The sequence below is a fragment of the Cololabis saira genome, chromosome 4 (assembly GCF_033807715.1).
Source record: "Cololabis saira isolate AMF1-May2022 chromosome 4, fColSai1.1, whole genome shotgun sequence".
NCBI lineage: Eukaryota > Metazoa > Chordata > Actinopteri > Beloniformes > Belonidae > Cololabis > Cololabis saira.
Genome location: NC_084590.1, coordinates 27,805,395 through 27,823,913, shown reverse-complemented (window position 1 = coordinate 27,823,913; position 18,519 = coordinate 27,805,395). Strand labels below are relative to the sequence as shown.

Here is an 18,519-nt window from a genome sequence, read left to right as displayed (position 1 = left end):
ACTGGTGCGGTAGCTCTCAACACCCAGGTGTAACAACATTTATGCCTTTAAGTTCATGTCAACAAAACCGCATAGCCAGAGTTCATAGGCTGTTCAGAATGTGCAGCCGAGTGTAACAGCGTCTAACAGTGTTTTCTGTGAATTTTTGGACATTCCGTACATGCCACATTAAGTATAAGTTATGTCCAGTACCAACGATCCCACGCTAAAATTCAAAACCTAAATGGTTATTTTATTCATAACATCTATGCTTTTCCTGCTTCTAAAATATATATATTTACAGTATATATACACTCTTCTTTTGTAGGTATACTAGGTGCACTCAATAACATGGCCAGTGAGTGTATATGTGTATGTGTATTTGCTGTGAACTGACGTACACAGATTTCATTGTGCACTGAACAGCAAAGACGAGCCATTTCCAGTCACGGGCAGCAGAGGGCATTGCCTTCCCTCAACTGTCCCAGATGCATCCTCTGCAATAAAAGTCAGTGAATATCTGAACATAGGACTTAAACAGTCATGCGTCATGCAGACGCAGTTTGTTGATGATGCTTGACTCTTGTTTGTTGGCTTGGACATGGAAATCCTTGAATCTTAGATCTGTTTTGGTGTTTGTCCAGTGCAGTGGTCTTTATGAAACTCCGGTCCTGCTGCCCTTAAGCCGGACAGCTCTACAGGGAGAACCAGCCATGTTAGTTCTGACAGGCAATGTGATCCTCACAGGAGCTCTGTCTGGAGCCTCTCACTGTGCATGCGTGCGTGTCTGTTCCATGTTTTCAGGCCAACATACGGGTTAATGCACGTACAGTTCCTTCTCTAGCTGTCCATTACTTGAGCACTTTCAGTCCTCTTAAACAGACCACGATGATCACCTCCTGATGTGATTGACTCAGAGAGGATTAAAGCACAGCTGCAGTCATCCCTCCAGACACCATTCATCCGTACAGGAAGTAATATCTCCTAACTCTTAGTCTGTGATTTAACTTCACCCTTTTATCTCGGCCAATACTGAGCATGTGTTACATTATACGTTACTGTAGTTTAAGAGAGATTTAGCTACTGTGTGGTCTGTTAAACTGGAATTTTTGTTGACCCGATGCTATTTGTGTTGCTCTCTGTCTACTACTTATGGTTCCTATTACAATCTTATAAGTTGGCAGACTTGCAGTCAGGGCTATTAAGATTTGGATCTTGTTACGTTTAGGTTTCCCTACAGTTGCAGGAAATTAATTCTCAACTGAACTGAGCTCGCTCCTAGAAGGCTCAGCCTGAATGCAAGCTGAGCTTTTCAAACTGCATATACTTCTTTCTTGCACAGTGTCGAGCTATGCTTTGTCACTGTATTTGTCACATTTAGTTAAGTCTTTACTTCTTGGGTCAATGGCTTTTTTGAAAAAGAATTATTTACAGTTTTAGAATCACAAGACCCTTCAATTCTTTACTAAACTCACTGGGTTGACTTAACCACAAGATCTTTATTCTTTAAGAATGGGTACAAGGATCACAAAACAGACACTCATTGAGATTAATTGAAAAGCTTTGTGCTCTGACCCACTTGAGTGTGTTGTGCACGTGTGAGAGTGAGAGTGTGTATTAGATAAAAAAGATTATTTGTAGCATGTAGGCCACAAATCACTTTTTTTCTCTCTCTCTCTCTCTCTCTCTCTCTCTCTCTCTCTCTCTCTCTCTCTCTCTCTCTCTCTCTCTCTCTCTCTCTCTCTCTCTCACACACACACATTCTCAGACACACACTCACACACTCGTGCTGCTCTGGCCCTGGTACTGCCAGCTGGGAGGTCTGGGTTTGATGTGATGGCCATTGTAAGAAGTTATGTGCTCATTGCTGTTTAATCTTCATGTAATGCTGAACCACTTATCTTTTATTTTTGCTAGACTTTTATTTTAAATCTAAAACTATTATATAATTTTTTTATTTTTTTTATTTTATTTGATCAATTTTGCCATCCCTGTTTAATTGTAGACATTCAGGACATGTGTTTTCACTGATCTGTGTCTATTAGCGGTTGATCTCATTTGTCTGGTTTTAGAAACAAGAGCACGTGAGGCTCATAACAACACATCAGGGCAGATGTGGATCTTGTCGCACCTCTGCTCAAGGCAGGACAGTCGTGCACACACAAGCTGCTGCCGCTCATCTGCATTTGAGCTGCAGATTGGCCAAAGCTGGAAAGCAGGGTGGAGCTCCTCAAACACTCCAGATCCGCGGATCAAATCTATACCTGTTTGAAAAAGATGCCTCCAGACTAAGTGTGATGTGACGTTTAGGAGAAAAATGGATGTTTTCTGACGACTCAAGGGACAGTCTGAAGGACTTTTTTTTTTTTTTAAACACTGGTATCTGAGTCTTAGTTCTGCTGAGTGCTGAAACTACAGGACCTCATTTACTGTGGAGATATAATATGGCAGCACATTTGGAAACTAGCAGTGATACAGAGGTATGTGTTCCAGCTGCAGTTGAGACCATATCTCGTGCTTTGATCATGGTCGTTTCTTTCTGGCTCTCTGGTCTATTCATTTATGGCTTTCGGTTTTTGAGCTACAGTTATTCCCACAGAGCTACTCACAATCTCAACTGTTCACATGAATACACGTGAGCAGGCTTTGTGTTCAAACAGGTGTTTCTCTCAGATGTAGAAATACATGTTATTGATCATGCGTGACATCTAAATATATGCAGGATGTTGTGTGTGGGTCTTAGATCTAGTAGGGTACTCCTTCGTTACTATAGTATTTAACCACTGAAGCTGTTTTCTCCCTCATTTATGAGAAAATGCACATTCAGGAAAATCTGTGAGTCTTAGCCATGTGTGGAGTTGTGGCCACATGAACATTTGGATGAGCTCTTAAGTTGTGTGTTTGTGTGTGTGTGTGCGTGTGTTTGGGTGTATTTTTGTCTCCCTCTCGTTGTATGAGCCAGCCTCACACAGAGCGCTGCTATAACCATCCAAACAACCACAGCATTCACACAAAGCGCACATGCCTCACTTCACCACCTGCTATTGGACCTAATACAAGGGGAAACATTACTGATATTCAGTGTTTACAGATTAAAGAGGCATTCACATTGAATTTTGTTTGTAGTTGGAAAACCTTTCTAAAGCCACATTTATAAGCATGCTGTTTAATAGGAGCATTACATCTCCGTGTATGTGAAGCAGCACTTGCAGAGGGGATTCATTCACACTATAACAGCATATGGTCAGTATGCCTTGCTGCCAACAAGGGCAACATTTGCCAAGCAAACAGGATTTAGCGTGAGGTTAATAATAGCAATACTCCGATAGGTAATTATTGGGGCTGGGTTATGAATGAGTCTGTCGACTGCATTTCCTTCCAAGTGAAATATGCTCTCATCATATGTGGTCAATAACAACATGCTATATAGTTTCTTTATGACTTATGGCTACTTCTGATTGCTTTTCCCATGTCGTACCAGCGGGGGCTTTTGAAGAGGGGTTTCCCCTGAGAGTGGCATTTAATGCAACAAATCATCATCCATCAGCGCAGTGTCAGCCAAACCCACTGCCATGGTCCAACAGTAACAAAGCAGCACAATCAACTACACAACTTTTTAAAGTTCAACGGGGTTTCATGTCATTCAGTTGCTTCTCAGGGGGTGTATGGGTTAGCCATGGACGTTGTAAGTCCAGGATGAGAGATGCCTCATATCGCATACTTCAGGTTATTTTCTTATAATGTGCTCCTTGGTAACCGGTGACTACAAAGGGGAGCAATTGTTACAGTAGCTGTGCAGTGGTCTGTCAATTCCCTTCAGACCTCATATTAAATTTGATTAAATTGATTGGATCTGACCCTGGACTGTATATATAACAAACAACACTGTGGTCATATTGTGACCTCAGCTCTACTTTACTCATTTCACATGACAAATGGCACATTCCAGGCCAAGATGTCTTTGAAAGCAAATGAAAGAGTCCTGCTGTGCCCATTTTGTGGCTTCAATACACAAGAAGTGCATTTTTATCAGTATTACAGGAAATACCAACAAAGCTGCTGTTGAAGCAAGACATGTCCTAGCCAAAGGCCTAATGTTGATATCCACATACCATTGTTTAATTTTCTTGTCTCATTTATCGGGCTTCATGGAAAATATGGATAAATGTTTTTAAGTAATGTGAGGAAGTCTTTAAAGCATTTTTGACTAATGTGAGGAAGTCTTTAAGCCATTTAAAAGTAATCCGAGGAAGTCTTTAAAGTCAAATAGACTTCAGTTCACTTACTGTATATGAAGGCTTGTTTGTCAGAAAGCAGTTCTTAAGATGTTAAGTTGTGTGTGTTGCATCAGGACCTTTGGACAACTTTGGACTGGAATTTGCTGTATTGTGGTGTCACCTGGTCTGAAACTGAATTATTCTGATTCATGACATATGTCAAACTCTGAACGGCTCCACCAGTGATGAAATTTCTGTAGGATGAACTAACCCATGGCCAGTTATAGAAACTATAATTGGTTCAGGTCTCAGCTGAGACCTGTTCCAGAGGGAGTGTTGTAGCCGAATGGAAATTTGAAAAATTGCTTTCAGAGTCCTTTGGGTTTTATTCTCATTACAGAAGATTGTTTTTATATCTTCAGTAAATATAGTCTGGAAATAAGGATAAAGGAGAAATTTCTGTAAATTTTGCTCTTTTTGGCTGACAAATTGATTCCAGGTTCTTGTTTATATCATGTTTTTGTTTGCAGCTTTTTTCAACTTCTAAACTAGTAGGCTACATCCTTTTTTCCTCTCTCTTAATTCTTTTTATAGGAATGGTGCAGCTTGTCTGTTTGCATGCCTGAAAAAACATGAACTGATCAATCAATCAATAACTTTATTTGTCCCCAATGGGGCAATTAATCTTGCAGCAATATGTAGACATACACACATAGTAAAAAAAAGGACAACGACTTTAAATCTAAAAATCCAAGCCCCACAACAGCTACCTTTTCCTCATGGAATTGAGAAGGGAGATATGAAGGGAGGGATATGTGTTTTCACTGGTCATGCTTGTGTTTCATGAGGATACAGATTGATTGATCTGTTTAACACATGATGCCCTGACTTTGAAATCATTTCAGTTTGAGCCGACTGACTTAAGGTAATACCTGTTTTTTGGAAGGTGTTTGGTCTGATGTGAGAAGGTTTTATGATACTCAAGCCTTTCCTATGCCCTTTGCTTATGTTGATCTGTGTTTGGGGTTTTGAGTCAGATATCCATTTGGGTGCACATGTTTTATTAAATGAATATCATAAAGATTCCCATTTCAGTTAAATGGCCCTCTGGGGGCCTTTTTAAGCTGTACATTATTTATCACCAGACGTTTTTAAATCAAGACAGAGCATACTCTGCTGATACCGTAGCTGGTTGGGTAAGAGTGAAAAAGTTGCACCATGTTCCAGTTTTGTCCTAAAGTTTCCATACAGACCTACTTTAAAGGACAGTAAAGCCGGCCTCACTGCTCGGTTTTGAAGGTGCTGTAACCTGATAGTGTGTGTGACTTAGAGAAGCTCCCATGAGGGTCACGTTCAGGAATTTCACTGAAGGAAGGTAAAAAGAAAAGAAAGATGAGAAGATTAAATCTACAAACAGGCTTTTAGTAACATTAACGTAAAGTTAAGCTTTAAGTTAAGTGTCTGGTGACGTTATCATAAATGTACAGACAGGTTATTCTAGATATCACATTTGTCTCCCTCAAGTCGAAAAACAATACACTCTGTATAGCTGTTGGCTAAAATTTTAGAGTTTACTGCATAAATTTGTTTATGAATAAGGAAACCTCTTAATACTTAATGTCATATATGGAAAAAAAAAGCTATTTAGTATAATTAGTTCATGACTAACTAATTTATTGTCTTAATTAGTGCACTCATTTCCATTGCCAGTAGTTACGTTTAGCTGATTATAATGGGGCATTAAGCAGGTCATGCAGCTTTTCTTGTGATCTGATGGATGCATTGGTTTTTTTTTTTTTTAATCTACTTTTATTATATTCTTCTTCCTTTGCAATGTGGCAGTTATTTTTCTATTGTTGGAAGAGGCCTTAAATTCCAGTATGTGGTTAAAAGTGTTAGATGAAAGATGAAGTAATTTCATCCATTTGACAATGATCAGAAAATCGTCTGTTTTATTGAGTAAATCGAGAGAACAGGCATCATCATTACAGAATCTAAAAATCTAATGGATATTTTTCACAATTCTCTCATACTGGTGTGAACTGTGTAGCGTACTTTTGGCGGCTGCAACCAAAGCAAGAATAATAGGTGTGAATCACCTTTTTTTTTCCATTGTTTCATGCCAAACAAAATTCCTTCAAAGGTTAGTGTTTCAGCTTTTGATGATACATACTCCGCGTCCAGCTCGGTGTGTTTGAATGGTGTTATTTGGCTCATCAATGCTGTTGATCTGTTCCCTGGGGGCGTTGAGAGGTCAATGGATCTGAAGGGCGCTGTGTCCTTTGGGACAGAGGTGTATAAATGCTGGAGCTGCTCATCTCTGCTCACTGCTGTCTGTTGGAGTTGGTATGAAGAGCAGTCAACACAAAAAGAGCTTTAAACATTAGTAAGAGGTACTGCAGCTGAGGCACTGGAAGAGAGGAGGTGAGGCTCTGCATGTGGGAAGGGTGAATGAGGGTTTATGATCTGCTTTCTGAATGAGATTTAATTTGTGCTGTAATTGTATTTTGTTATATTTTTAAAACGTGATGCAAAGGAGCGCAACTGTTGTAACTAGCAGCCTCTTTTTGTAGAGTCATTCTGAGGCAAAAAGCAGAACCACACTTTTGTGCATTATTGCACCAGTTGTCAAGCTTTGTGACTGACCATTTCAGTGGTCCCATGTAGGTCACAGCAGCTACAAGTTCAACATTGATCTCAGCGATTTGGTTGCAGCACAGGAAACCAAGTCAATTTCTCTGCTGCCCTTAAGCTGTATATCCTGCATACCGGTAATTGAATGTAATGGCCTCCATGAGTAAGGCACATAAACTGTTTAAAAATAATTTTCCAGAATAACACAATAAACATTTTTTAACACTTGCAGGACAGTTGTGGAGGCCATCAAAAATCAAGGATCTAAAATACATACTTTTTTTTTTTTAACAGGCATGTTTTTTTAGCTTATCATTAAACTTACCGTGTAAATTTTGCTGGGATTGACTGAAGAAACAGGAAGAAGCGGGATCCTACCCGTTATTGAGCAATAGTTATGGGCAGAAATATGTGCCACTAGAAACTGAATTTGAATCATTTATATTTGAATTTGAATTGCTCAACTTGAATAATTGCATTAAAAAACTGAATCTGAATCACATAATTTGAATTTGTATTGTTTAATTTGAATCATTGCATTAAAAAACTGAATCTGAATCACATAATTTGAATTTGCATTGTTTAATTTGAATCATTGCATTGAAAAACTGAATCTACATTCCGAAAAACTGAATCTACATTCAGCTCTCACAATTCAAATTCAGTTCTTGAAATTCAATTTCAATTCTACTGTGCCAGACATCCGGGTCTTCTGGAGGAACAGCAATCGAGTGCAGATACAAAGAACTTGGGTATCAGTCACGTGACGTTATTTGTTGTCAGCGCCATCTGGAGGACCGACCGGGGACATTCCAGCCCCCCGGTCTCGCACTCTGCAGCACGCCGGTTTCTCCCAGTGGCCAGCCGCGGTACTGCAACAAAAAATCCCTTTTTTCCCATAGACAGCAATAGTAAAAGCGAAGCCTCTAAAACTGTTCACAGGAACCTCCAGCTGTAATCACCGTTAATTACTAATCTTTGTATTCTATATTTTTAAGTCATGGACTTTATACATACCCATACCTGCCAACATTGGGCTGTGAAAAAGAGGGAGGTTTTCTGGGGTAGTGGTTGGAATGCTCCACTCACAACATCCCCGCCCTGATAAACAAGACGACTTTTAATTAGCTTTAAATCCATAGCTACAATGAAATGTGCTAAAATGTACCTCCCAAAATGACTCTACAGCCTTTTTGGAGCCAAATATGTTTAATATTAATAACAATAAAATACAATATACAATTGTACATACAATAATAACGAAAAACAATGCTGTCAATAATGTCATCTTCTAAACCACATACATACTGAATCACACACTGAGGTGGTGGTGCTGTGTGTGTGTGTGTGTGTGTGTGTGTGTGTGTGTGTGTGTGTGTGTGTGTGTGTGTGTGTGTGTGTGTGTGTGTGTGTGTGTGTGTGTGTGTGTGTGTGTGTGTGTGTGTGTGTGTGTGTGTGTGTGTGTGTGTGTTGGCAGGTATGGGTATGTCGGTCCTCCAGATGGCGCTGACAACAAAAAACGTCACGTGACTGATACCCGAGTTCTTTGTATCTGCACTCGATTGCTGTTCCTCCAGAAGACCCGGATGTCTGGCACAGTAGAATTGAAATTGAATTTCAAGAACTGAATTTGAATTGTGAGAGCTGAATGTAGATTCAGTTTTTCGGAATGTAGATTCAGTTTTTCAATGCAATGATTCAAATTAAAAAATGCAGATTCAAATTATGTGATTCAGATTCAGTTTTTTAATGCAATGATTCAAATTAAACAATACAAATTCAAATTATGTGATTCAGATTCAGTTTCTAGTGGCACATATTTCTGCCCATAAATAGTACAGGAGCTGGACCAATTTACATATTTACATTTACATAATGAAGCAGAAATGCACAAGGTAAAGTGAGAATAGGAGACAAGGGAATGTAAAAACAAGGATTGCATGTATAAGGAAAAGGAAAAACTAAATATATACATTTCTGCTTTTATAGTTATGTCAGTTTTGGTCCTCTATACTGCTGATGCATTATACAATCAAGTGAAATAGACATCCTTAGACACACCTTTTAAGTCATCTCTTTGCTTACTCAACCAAGCAGTCATTTGAACTTCATGCCATTTCATCTAAGCATAGCATCTCTTTGCTAAATGGTATGTTGCTTCATTTGTTGTTTCTTTTCCTTTCTGTAATCTTTTATTTCCGTCACCCTCCTGGTCTTTCTCTGTCTGAACTTGTTCTCCCCTCTCGTCATACTGACCATGACCTCCCCTTGACTGGAGATTGCAGAGTGCAGTGTAGCCCCAATCGTAATGGAGGACACTGATCATGAGCCTCCTTCTTCATCAGACGAGCAGGACTCCTGCCCAGTCTCTCCTAATCACAACAGGCACCCTGATGCTGCCCAGGTATCACTGAACTCCCCCCAAAAGTTCCTAAAGTCATCATTTTATTATCATCAATCAGTCCTCATTTAATTTGGATGTTGATTTTCACAGCTTATTTCTCTAAATGGCAACATTTCAATTATTTCAAACAAACAAAATACACATCTTGTTATGCCATGTCAATCCTAATCTAATGTAATCTATAGATGATGTTATAGTGATTTTTAATTTGAAGTAAAAGTTGTATTACTATCACATCATTTATCCAGCTGTGGTACTGAAAGAGCTAACATCACCATTTGTTTTTTAAATCAAAATAAAGTAACTGATTAAGTAACAATGTGACAGTCTTCCAATAACAACCATAAATACAGCTCTTTTGCTTCTGATTAGCGCTGCAAGAGTTATGAATTGAATTGTAGATGTCAATGGATTCACTTTGTCTCCTCATAAAATTTAAAAATTGTCAACATGACAATCAGTTCTAAAAGCGTCTCCTCTGGATCTCTACGTCTTCCTTTCCTTATCAACCCTGTATTTTCCCACACTTTTCTCCTTCTCATCTTCTGGACCACCTCATCCATCCGTCCATCCAACCCCGGTGTCTGTCTAGCATTCAAGCCATTCAGACGACTCGGAAGTGGAGAACATAATGCATGAGCCTCACCATCACCACCATCACCATGGAGATGGAGCTCATGATGCAGATGGCGAGGCTGAGGGCCAAGAACACCCTCACACTCCGTCTTATCTGCAACCCCCGGTGCCGGGTGTGGCCCACTCAGATTCAGGTTCAGACCCCAGCTTGCCACAAAGCAAAAGTGTGGAGTTTGACTTGCCATCACCTCTCGGCATCCCCAGGCCGAAAAGTCCCTGGGCTCTTTTTGACCCGTACAACAATAATGAGGTAAAACTCCAAGGCAAAGGAACTCAGAGAGGATAAACAGGTCGTGCTTGTTTCAGCTTACGTTTAAGGCTGGGTGCTTAAACATGTTCCTCTGACTGAAAGATATTCTTTATCAAGCTTGTACATGATTTTGTTGAAGCTGAAAATGAATGACGCCTAAAAACATGTCAGTGTTGTTTGTGGGATTTTTCGTATGTGGTGTTGTCTTTATTTAGAAGAGAAAATCTTACACAATTTGAAATTTTGAGTATTTGATGAAAGCATCAAACTACGACGCATATATCCATATTAATGTCTGGTACCCTGGTTGGTTTATTTTTGACATTTGTTTGTTTTTTTAGGACCAGGATAAGGAGTATGTGGGTTTCGCAACACTGCCAAACCAGGTGCACCGTAAATCGGTCAAGAAAGGATTTGACTTCACACTCATGGTGGCAGGTAAATCCTAGTTTGGACATTAGTGGATATTTGATCCTTCGCCCACCTTTTACTTAGCAGAGGCTGCTAATCACCAGGTCTTAAGCTTTGCTGTTTTTTTCCCCCTTTGTTGTTTCTTGTTTGAAGGCGAGTCTGGCCTGGGAAAGTCCACTCTGGTCAACAGCCTGTTTCTCACAGATCTGTACAAAGATAGAAAGCTGCTCAATGCTGAAGGTAAGAAACCCACGTCTTCTGAGTTTTTGTTTGTTTTTGTTGCCATGGCTGATATCTAACAGCGGTGTCTATTGACCTCTTTCCGTAGAGCGAATCACACAAACGGTAGAAATCACCAAACACACAGTGGACATAGAGGAGAAAGGCGTCAAACTGAAGCTCACCATTGTGGACACCCCTGGGTTTGGGGATGCTGTAAACAACACCGAATGGTACTTGTCAAACATATTTTAATGAGCAGATTACATTCTTAATGCCAAAACCAAGCTATTGACATTTATAGACGGCAACAGATGTTTTTTTACTTGATCACTCAGCTCTGTTGTTGTTTAAAGAACCATATGTAATAGTCGAGCTCCACCAGCTCAGTTCCTGTGTGTTTCTGCTCCAGCTGGAAGTCGGTGGCGGACTACATCGACCAGCAGTTTGAACAGTACTTCAGGGACGAGAGCGGCCTCAACCGCAAGAACATCCAGGACAACCGCGTACACTGCTGCCTCTATTTCATTTCACCCTTCGGTCACGGGTATGACAAAGCTGCAGTTGTCCTCTTTTCCTAATACTGCAGAGTATTAACCACTTCTGTGATCTCTGCTGCAGTTTTTGTGTGATAGTCAGTCAGGAGAGGTTCGTGGTACAATTGTTTTTACTCTCCTTTGCTAACCACAAATGTAATCATGCTACACGTTTTCATTCATTGTCCTGGTTAAGAGAAACCTATCAAAAATCTAGTGCACCAATGAGTACTCACTAAGAAGACACTCAGCCCCATAAATTGTTAATGCAGCGGCTCTTGCCCAGAGTTAAAACAGTTCTCAGCTGCCTTCAGGTACATTTACGTTCTATGCAGTGCTTTCACATTAAACAGTTGTTTGTGCTGAGTGCTGATGTGGTATTTTTGCAGCAGATTTATGCAGATATTATATTCCAAATCACTGTGTTCATCATCGAACAAATCCACAATTAAACTTAAGTATCGCTATTGTTCCTCTGTTACAAGTCAATTTCAGTAAAACTGTCTGCTAAAAGAATAAATCTAAATATAAGTAATGCAGCAGTTCATTCTCAACGTGAAATAAAGAGAAACCGCTCCCTCTAATGGTTAGCGTCAGTCATTACTATTCAGATGTTTCAACGTCACTGAATTACTCCAACACTAACTGATCCGTTAACTTGTCAATCTGAAGACTTCTAGACTTGAATCTAATGCCCCTCAGCCTTTCAAAACATAATAGATCAGGTTTATGGCGTGTACATTCTCGCTAAATGTGACCACTATAAAAATCCCCACTATAATAAAACATTTCTCTCTTGATCCACACCCCTCTGTATACTTTGACAGAAAGTTGCCATTAAGTGAGAATTTCACCTAATTATAGCAATCACTTGTAACAGTAAATTATCATTAAAGAAATTATTAATTCACACATTTGCAAGTGCTTTTAGTGTTAATTTGTTACAAATGTTTCTCAAGAGCCTTAATGACTGCGATTTGGTATCATTTCTAGCCTGCGGCCTCTGGATGTGGAATTCATGAAGGCTCTGCATGAGAAGGTCAACATCGTCCCAATCTTGGCCAAAGCTGACACACTCACCCCAAGTGAGGTCAAGAAAAAGAAATTTAAGGCAAGGCGATGGAAAAAAAAAAAACAACCATTGTTTCATTACGTAGCTAAAACTGTAATGACTTCATAGAAATAACAATAACATCTCCAAGTGCATCTTCGTGAGTGTTGTCATTCTGTGACTCGTCCCATCTGGCGCTGCAGATCAGAGAGGAGATTGAGCAGTATGGTATCAAGATATATCAATTCCCTGACTGCGACTCTGATGAGGATGAGGAATTCAAGCAGCAAGACCATGAGCTGAAGGTGAGTATCAGAGCTTCCAGAGCTCTTTGTCTTCTCTCTTTTCATTGCCACTTCTCCAGTTGGAGTTTTACAGTGATGAACAAACTACTCTAACAGTCCAATCTCACAGTATCCCCTGAAAGTGCCTAAAAATGGGATGAGCCCCTGAGAAAACACAAACTTGTCAAAAGTTAGACCCAAACCCTATTCAGAAAGCAACCTAAGACTTTCTAAAATGTGAGAAGAACTGAATTAATCACCTGATCTCACCCTGAGAAACAACAGACAGAATTATCCACGAACACAGAGACCCGATAAAGCACTGAGAAGAATAAATCCTTTCTCCGGTTATGTCCACAAATTTCAAACGTCAGGTAGTCTTTTCTATGAAAGATCTCAACAAAATCTTTTACAAACATGATTTTAGTTATAATTATGTTAATTTGATGAGTTCCATGAAAAAAAGCTAGTTCTTCATATCAAAGCGCTGGTACACTAAATCAGTTCCTCCTATTTAGGTATGTGTGTTGTCAAATCAAAATAGTGAGTCTGCACATCAAACCCCAAATCAGTGTCAATGTCAGTCACAGGAAACAATATGTTTTTTTTTCATAGAACTAATTTATTGGCCTGAACACATCTAAATGCATGAATGCAATTACTTGAGTTCAGGAAATTTTAAGCTGAATACGCAGACGGTATAAATGCATGACTCTGCAGTCTTCACAGTCTTGATGAGTCGACCTTTGCCCACCCTTCTCTTGTTTTATGAGCTGGCAGTGAGGATGGAGAGGAAATCGGTGTACCAGTATATATCCTTCTGTCTCTGTGTAACTTATGATGAGAGCTGGGTGCTACTTGCAGAAACACAAAAAAGAATTGCAGTCATTAATACAAAAATAAAGTGCGTGTCAGGACTGAAAACTGAGTTATACTTCCAAATTTGATCAGACAGCAATGAGGTACTTGGAGGACAATGACTCAGAAATGTGAGCAGGCCAGCAAGCTATAAATGCACTGCACTGCAGCATCTAGAGCTGCACTGGTCCATTATTAAACACATCTGCATCCTGTCCTGCCACATGCTTTTCAGACATCATCTTAATTTTATGATCTTTCTGTCCTGCTTTTAAGGAAAGCATTCCTTTTGCTGTAATTGGCAGCAACACAGTGGTGGAGGCCAAAGGGAAGAGGGTGCGGGGCCGTCTCTATCCGTGGGGCATCGTAGAAGGTACATTTACATTTACACTTACACGATGGAGGGAGAAATGAGCCCATAAGGATCACATATACATTTTGCATTGCTCTTTATACTCAAGCTCACATCTTGTGTCTGTTCATTGATCGTTTTTACAGTTAGACTTACAGCTGCCTGCATTGCAGAGGTGGTTTGGTTAGTGGTTCCTGAAGGAGCTGACATTAAATCGGAGGTTCTGTGTTTGGGTTGCAGTGGAGAACTCGGCACACTGTGATTTTGTGAAGCTGAGAAACATGCTTGTTCGTACGCATATGCAAGACCTCAAGGATGTGACCCGGGAGACCCACTATGAGAACTACAGAGCCCAGTGTATCCAGAGCATGACCCGCATGGTCGTCAAGGAACGCAACCGCAAGTATGCTCACAGCGAAACCCGAGAGACACACAGAGGGGGCCATTTAAAATAATACTTGTAGAAGAGTGTAATGAAACAATCCATTACTTTAAATTCTGAAATGTTTTAGTTGTTTGAAAGAGTTCAGCAGTTAATCATATTTCACAGAGAAAGGGGTGAGGAAAATACTTTTAAATATGACATTTTTCTCTTTAACTCATTTAACTTTCACTCACTTAATTTGCAGTAAACTAACGAGAGAGAGCGGCACAGATTTCCCCATACCCATGGTGTCTGGAGTGGCAGAGAGCGAGACAGAGAAGCTCATCCGAGAGAAAGACGAGGAGGTACGACACGCCAACCGTGAACTGGGGTCTCATCACAATCAAGAGCACGACTCTCACCACAACTCTGAGCATCATGACCCTCAGCCCGGCCGAGAGACACAGTCAGATCAGAAAGCTGATGAAGCCCTCTGAGAGTCTAGCTTACAATCCTGTTTATCCATCAAATCTTTCTGTTTTCTTTTCTTTTCTTTTCTTTTCTTTTCTTTTCATTCTGTATTGAAAAACAGTCAGATCTCTTTAAAGCCTCAAAAGATGAAATGTTATACATTAACGTGTATTTTAAACTTGTGGTCTGTGAGTCAAAAACTTTAATATTTATTATTCATAATTTGCTATTTGAGCACTTCTGAGTTTTAGACATGATTCACATTGAGCTACAATGACATCAACAGAACCAGGATACTTAACAGTATAATCAGGCTATCATTTAATTACTTCCACCTCGTGTGGACTTTTGTAGGAGTCCGGTATTTATCAGCAGCTTTTAACACATTCAACTCTGTGTTTAACCCTGAATGAATAAACTATTGTTTGTTGCACGTTAAGCACCAACATGGACGGCATCACCTCTGACTTCCTGACTTGATTAATTTCTTATTCTCAATTATGCCAGTTTGATTATAGATTCAATTCACTAACCGTGTTCAGGGAGATTATAGTAAGAGTAGTTTTGCAAAGGTATCATATCAAAGATGCCTATGAGATCCAAATGTAGATAATTGATCAGGATTCACACATCCACTTGAAAAACAAGTGTTATACTGTTCACATGATTTTATGAAATGATATCAGATCATTTAAATAAAGATTGAGTTCAATTAGAAGACAGATGTTTTTAGACACAGCTCTACTTGCACTGTTATGTTTACTGTTAAGTTGAATGGTAATAAGTGACAAGGACGGAGAGAGAGTTATAATTATCTGAAACAGTATAGATTATTGATTTAAAACAAAACTCGGCAAACATTAATAGAACAAATATTGTTAGAGGGAGTAACATGTATTATCTTATAGATTCTTATTTTAATTTTTCAAATGAGTGCTGTTAATGCTATTATTTTAAAGTTCAAGCATGACTAAAAAGAACGGTCTGGTTTTAGTGTGTTGTGTGTTGAGAGCTTGTCCAGCACAGTCCTGACAATACAAACACAGATTTTCCATCTTCCTTCCCTTCAAAATCTGCTTTTCATCTAATAAACATGTTTCCTTCATTTGATTTTATTTTTCCATTATCATTCTTTGTGTTAACACTTCTAAATTTAATTAAACATGGCAATGTTGTGGTAGATACACAGTGTGTGGAAATGTGGGAATGAGGTCATGACTGCAACACTTCCCCCACACACCTCACAGCATCAAGGGCAGTAATTGTGGTACTGCACATTAACATTAACAGCCTGCTTTAAGGAAATAATAAAAAAAGATTGGTTTGATTTATTAACAGAAAATAGAGTGTTGGGCAGCAAGCTGATATAAACGTATTTTAGTTTCCTGAGATGCTCTGTGTGGTCTAACGTGATATTTATAGTGTAGCTAAGGAGGAGGTGTTGGCTCCACCTATTCCCTGCACTTGTTCAGCACAGGTCACGTGATGTAGAGTACATGATCTCTCGGGTGTTATTGATTTGTTGTCTGTGCAGTCATGCCTAAATAATTAGTTCCCAATAAAACCCTGCACAGCCAGTCAGCGTGTCCAGATTTCACATTAATGTAAATGTGTCAAATCAGATCAGTAACTAACGTCGCATTCATCTCTCCTCACAGTTGCGGCGGATGCAGGAGATGCTGCAGCGGATCCAGGATCACTTGATCACTCAGAAGGAAGGCTATTAACGCTGGTCCGGTCACGCTGTGTACATAAAATCAAACACCCAGGAGTTCTTTATTCTTGAACATTGGTGTCCCCAGGTGTCCACCCCACCACCACTCAGTCTCATCAACAGCATGCTACACATGGACCCTGTGAGGAGGCGGTAAGATGCTGTGACCTTTGCATCTTAGCAACTTCCCAGAACCCTTTGAGGAAAATGGCACCACTGCTGCAGAACACTTAGCCCTCCGCTCTCAACTCTGAAGGTCTAAAGTACGTTTGAATGGATCTATGTCACATATCGGGACTTTAGTTTAGCCACATGATCACATAGATGTTTTGAGGTTGATGAGGTTTACATCAGCACATACTGGTGACATGCACATATTTTTAGCACACTTTTGTGACATGTTCATTTTTATTTCCTCTATAGGCCAACATGCATGTATACTGTATTTAATTATTTTGTATCACTTTATTTCATCTTTTACTTGCTCCAGGTTTGCCACACTTCACGTCATGTGGATTATATGGATGTATACTTGGTTTCATCTTTATGTACATTTTGTTTTGCAAGTGTCTGCATGTTTTTTTATTTAATTTTTTTATTGTAGCCACCTTTGGGGCCTGACTCCATGTAAACTAGCAGTTCTGTTAAACGCTCCCTGGTTCTAACTCAAATAAGAGTTGCTTACTGACAGTGATGTTCAAGAAAATGTTTTAAAATGACAGAGATACCCTTTGTGATCGTAGAGTTGTTGGTTCGGGACTAAAGATTGACCCAGACTGACACTAGATGATAGACAGAAGCAGGGTTGCATCATTGAACGGTGTATTTATTTTGCATGCATTTTAAACGGGATCTCAGATTCAAATCACTTTGGTGACCACGAGGTTGTTAGACATACACTTTTGGAGAAAAGGATTAAAGGACAGTGTCTTTTTCTTTTTCTTCTAGTATTTTGGTTGATTCTACTTATACACATTCACTCCAAGAGAACTCCCATGTCTAATGAGGACTAATTAATGAGTAAATATGATTTTTTTTTTCTACATCTATTTTTGTGTGACAGAGAATTTTTGGAGAGTAGATGTCTTCTCTGACTTGTGTGGCTTTTGTTTAAAGAAAAGATAAACATTCCTCAAGCTTCCATCAGGTAATACTTCTGTTTCTTAATTTTTTTTTTTATAATAAATTTGACTTTTGTTATTCTACATTTTTAAGTATATTTATGTAATAAAATTTTAAATGAAATGGTGATGGAGAGGAAAATGTGTACAAATTCTAATATTGTAATAAAATGATTATGATTTATGCTCAATGATTTTTTTAAATTATTTTATAGTGTGAATGTATAAATATAATGTATATATAACAGCTTATATGTTCATACTTCCAGGAGGGAAAGTGCTGTCATGCTATCATATCTTTTTTATTAACAGCTATGTGAAACAATGTTTATCTCTTCCACTTCTCACTTGTGTGTTAAAGCCTAGATTAGTTAGTAATACAAAGATTTTATGACAGAAATTCTCACTTAATGGCAACTTTCTGTCAAAGCCCCAAGTTCAGTTTTACTTAAACCTACTCATTAGCTGGGCTGTTGAAAATTAACAGTATCGGTTCTTTTGTAGCATCTTAAATTATAAAGTAACACTTCTCTTTTTCTTTTTTTTTAACAATGATCTGAAGCAAAAGCAAACATAATTTCTACTGGCTCTTTTTTGTTTATTTCTGTCTGCCCATTCCTTAAATTGAAATGCTTTCAGGCATTGATGAATAAATAAATACACTTTTAAAAATCAGAAACCAGGGAATTTTAGGTCCTCAGTGGTTTCAACACCTGAGGTGTTAACTCGGGTCCTGTCTAGTCCAGAGCTAGTTAGTTCAGTTTATTGTTAAGTTATCCACTCTAAGCTAAAACTTAAATCTAATTTAAATAAGCAGAAGAAATGCACCACTCTCATTTTCCAATGTTATTTTGTTAATTTATTTTTCTCTCTTCTTGGTCACTCTGGATAAAGACGAGAAATAAAACTTTTCTTTATCGACTTGCACCTCAAAGGAGTTTCGGGGTGTTCTATGCAGAAGTTGAAGCATTAAGAGATGTATTTATTCATTTAGATCAGAGCTACAGTCATTGTACCA

General features: G+C 39.0%; 1 protein-coding gene across 2 annotated transcripts; it reads left to right on the top strand.

Annotated features, from left to right (window-relative positions):
- The first annotated feature begins 2,258 nt into the window (after positions 1-2,258).
- septin4b (septin 4b) lies at positions 2,259-17,663 on the top strand. 2 transcript variants are annotated; one of them, XM_061719309.1, is made up of 12 exons: positions 8,859-9,234; positions 9,827-10,120; positions 10,462-10,558; positions 10,685-10,771; positions 10,860-10,983; positions 11,163-11,297; positions 12,280-12,397; positions 12,541-12,642; positions 13,756-13,852; positions 14,072-14,234; positions 14,461-14,560; positions 16,325-17,663. In XM_061719309.1, exons 1-12 carry the CDS (start codon positions 9,139-9,141, stop codon positions 16,391-16,393), a joined length of 1,482 nt encoding a protein of 493 aa, XP_061575293.1. In that variant the 5' UTR covers positions 8,859-9,138; the 3' UTR covers positions 16,394-17,663. The 2 variants fall into 2 exon arrangements, with proteins under 2 accessions (XP_061575294.1, XP_061575293.1); XM_061719310.1 differs by lacking the exons at positions 8,859-9,234; positions 9,827-10,120 and adding an exon at positions 2,259-2,459 and having other exon boundaries at positions 16,325-17,662.
- Positions 17,664-18,519: the final 856 nt, after the last annotated feature.

What these genes read in the sequence shown, in the direction of transcription:
- septin4b (XM_061719309.1), top strand. Translation starts at nt 9,139, where the DNA reads ATGGAGGACACTGATCATGAGCCTCCTTCTTCATCAGACGAGCAGGAC. An exon ending in TCCGTGGGGCATCGTAGAAG is followed by an intron (nt 13,853 to 14,071) that starts GTACATTTACAT and finishes TTTGGGTTGCAG; the next exon opens with TGGAGAACTCGGCACACTGT. An exon ending in GTCAAGGAACGCAACCGCAA is followed by an intron (nt 14,235 to 14,460) that starts GTATGCTCACAG and finishes CTTAATTTGCAG; the next exon opens with TAAACTAACGAGAGAGAGCG.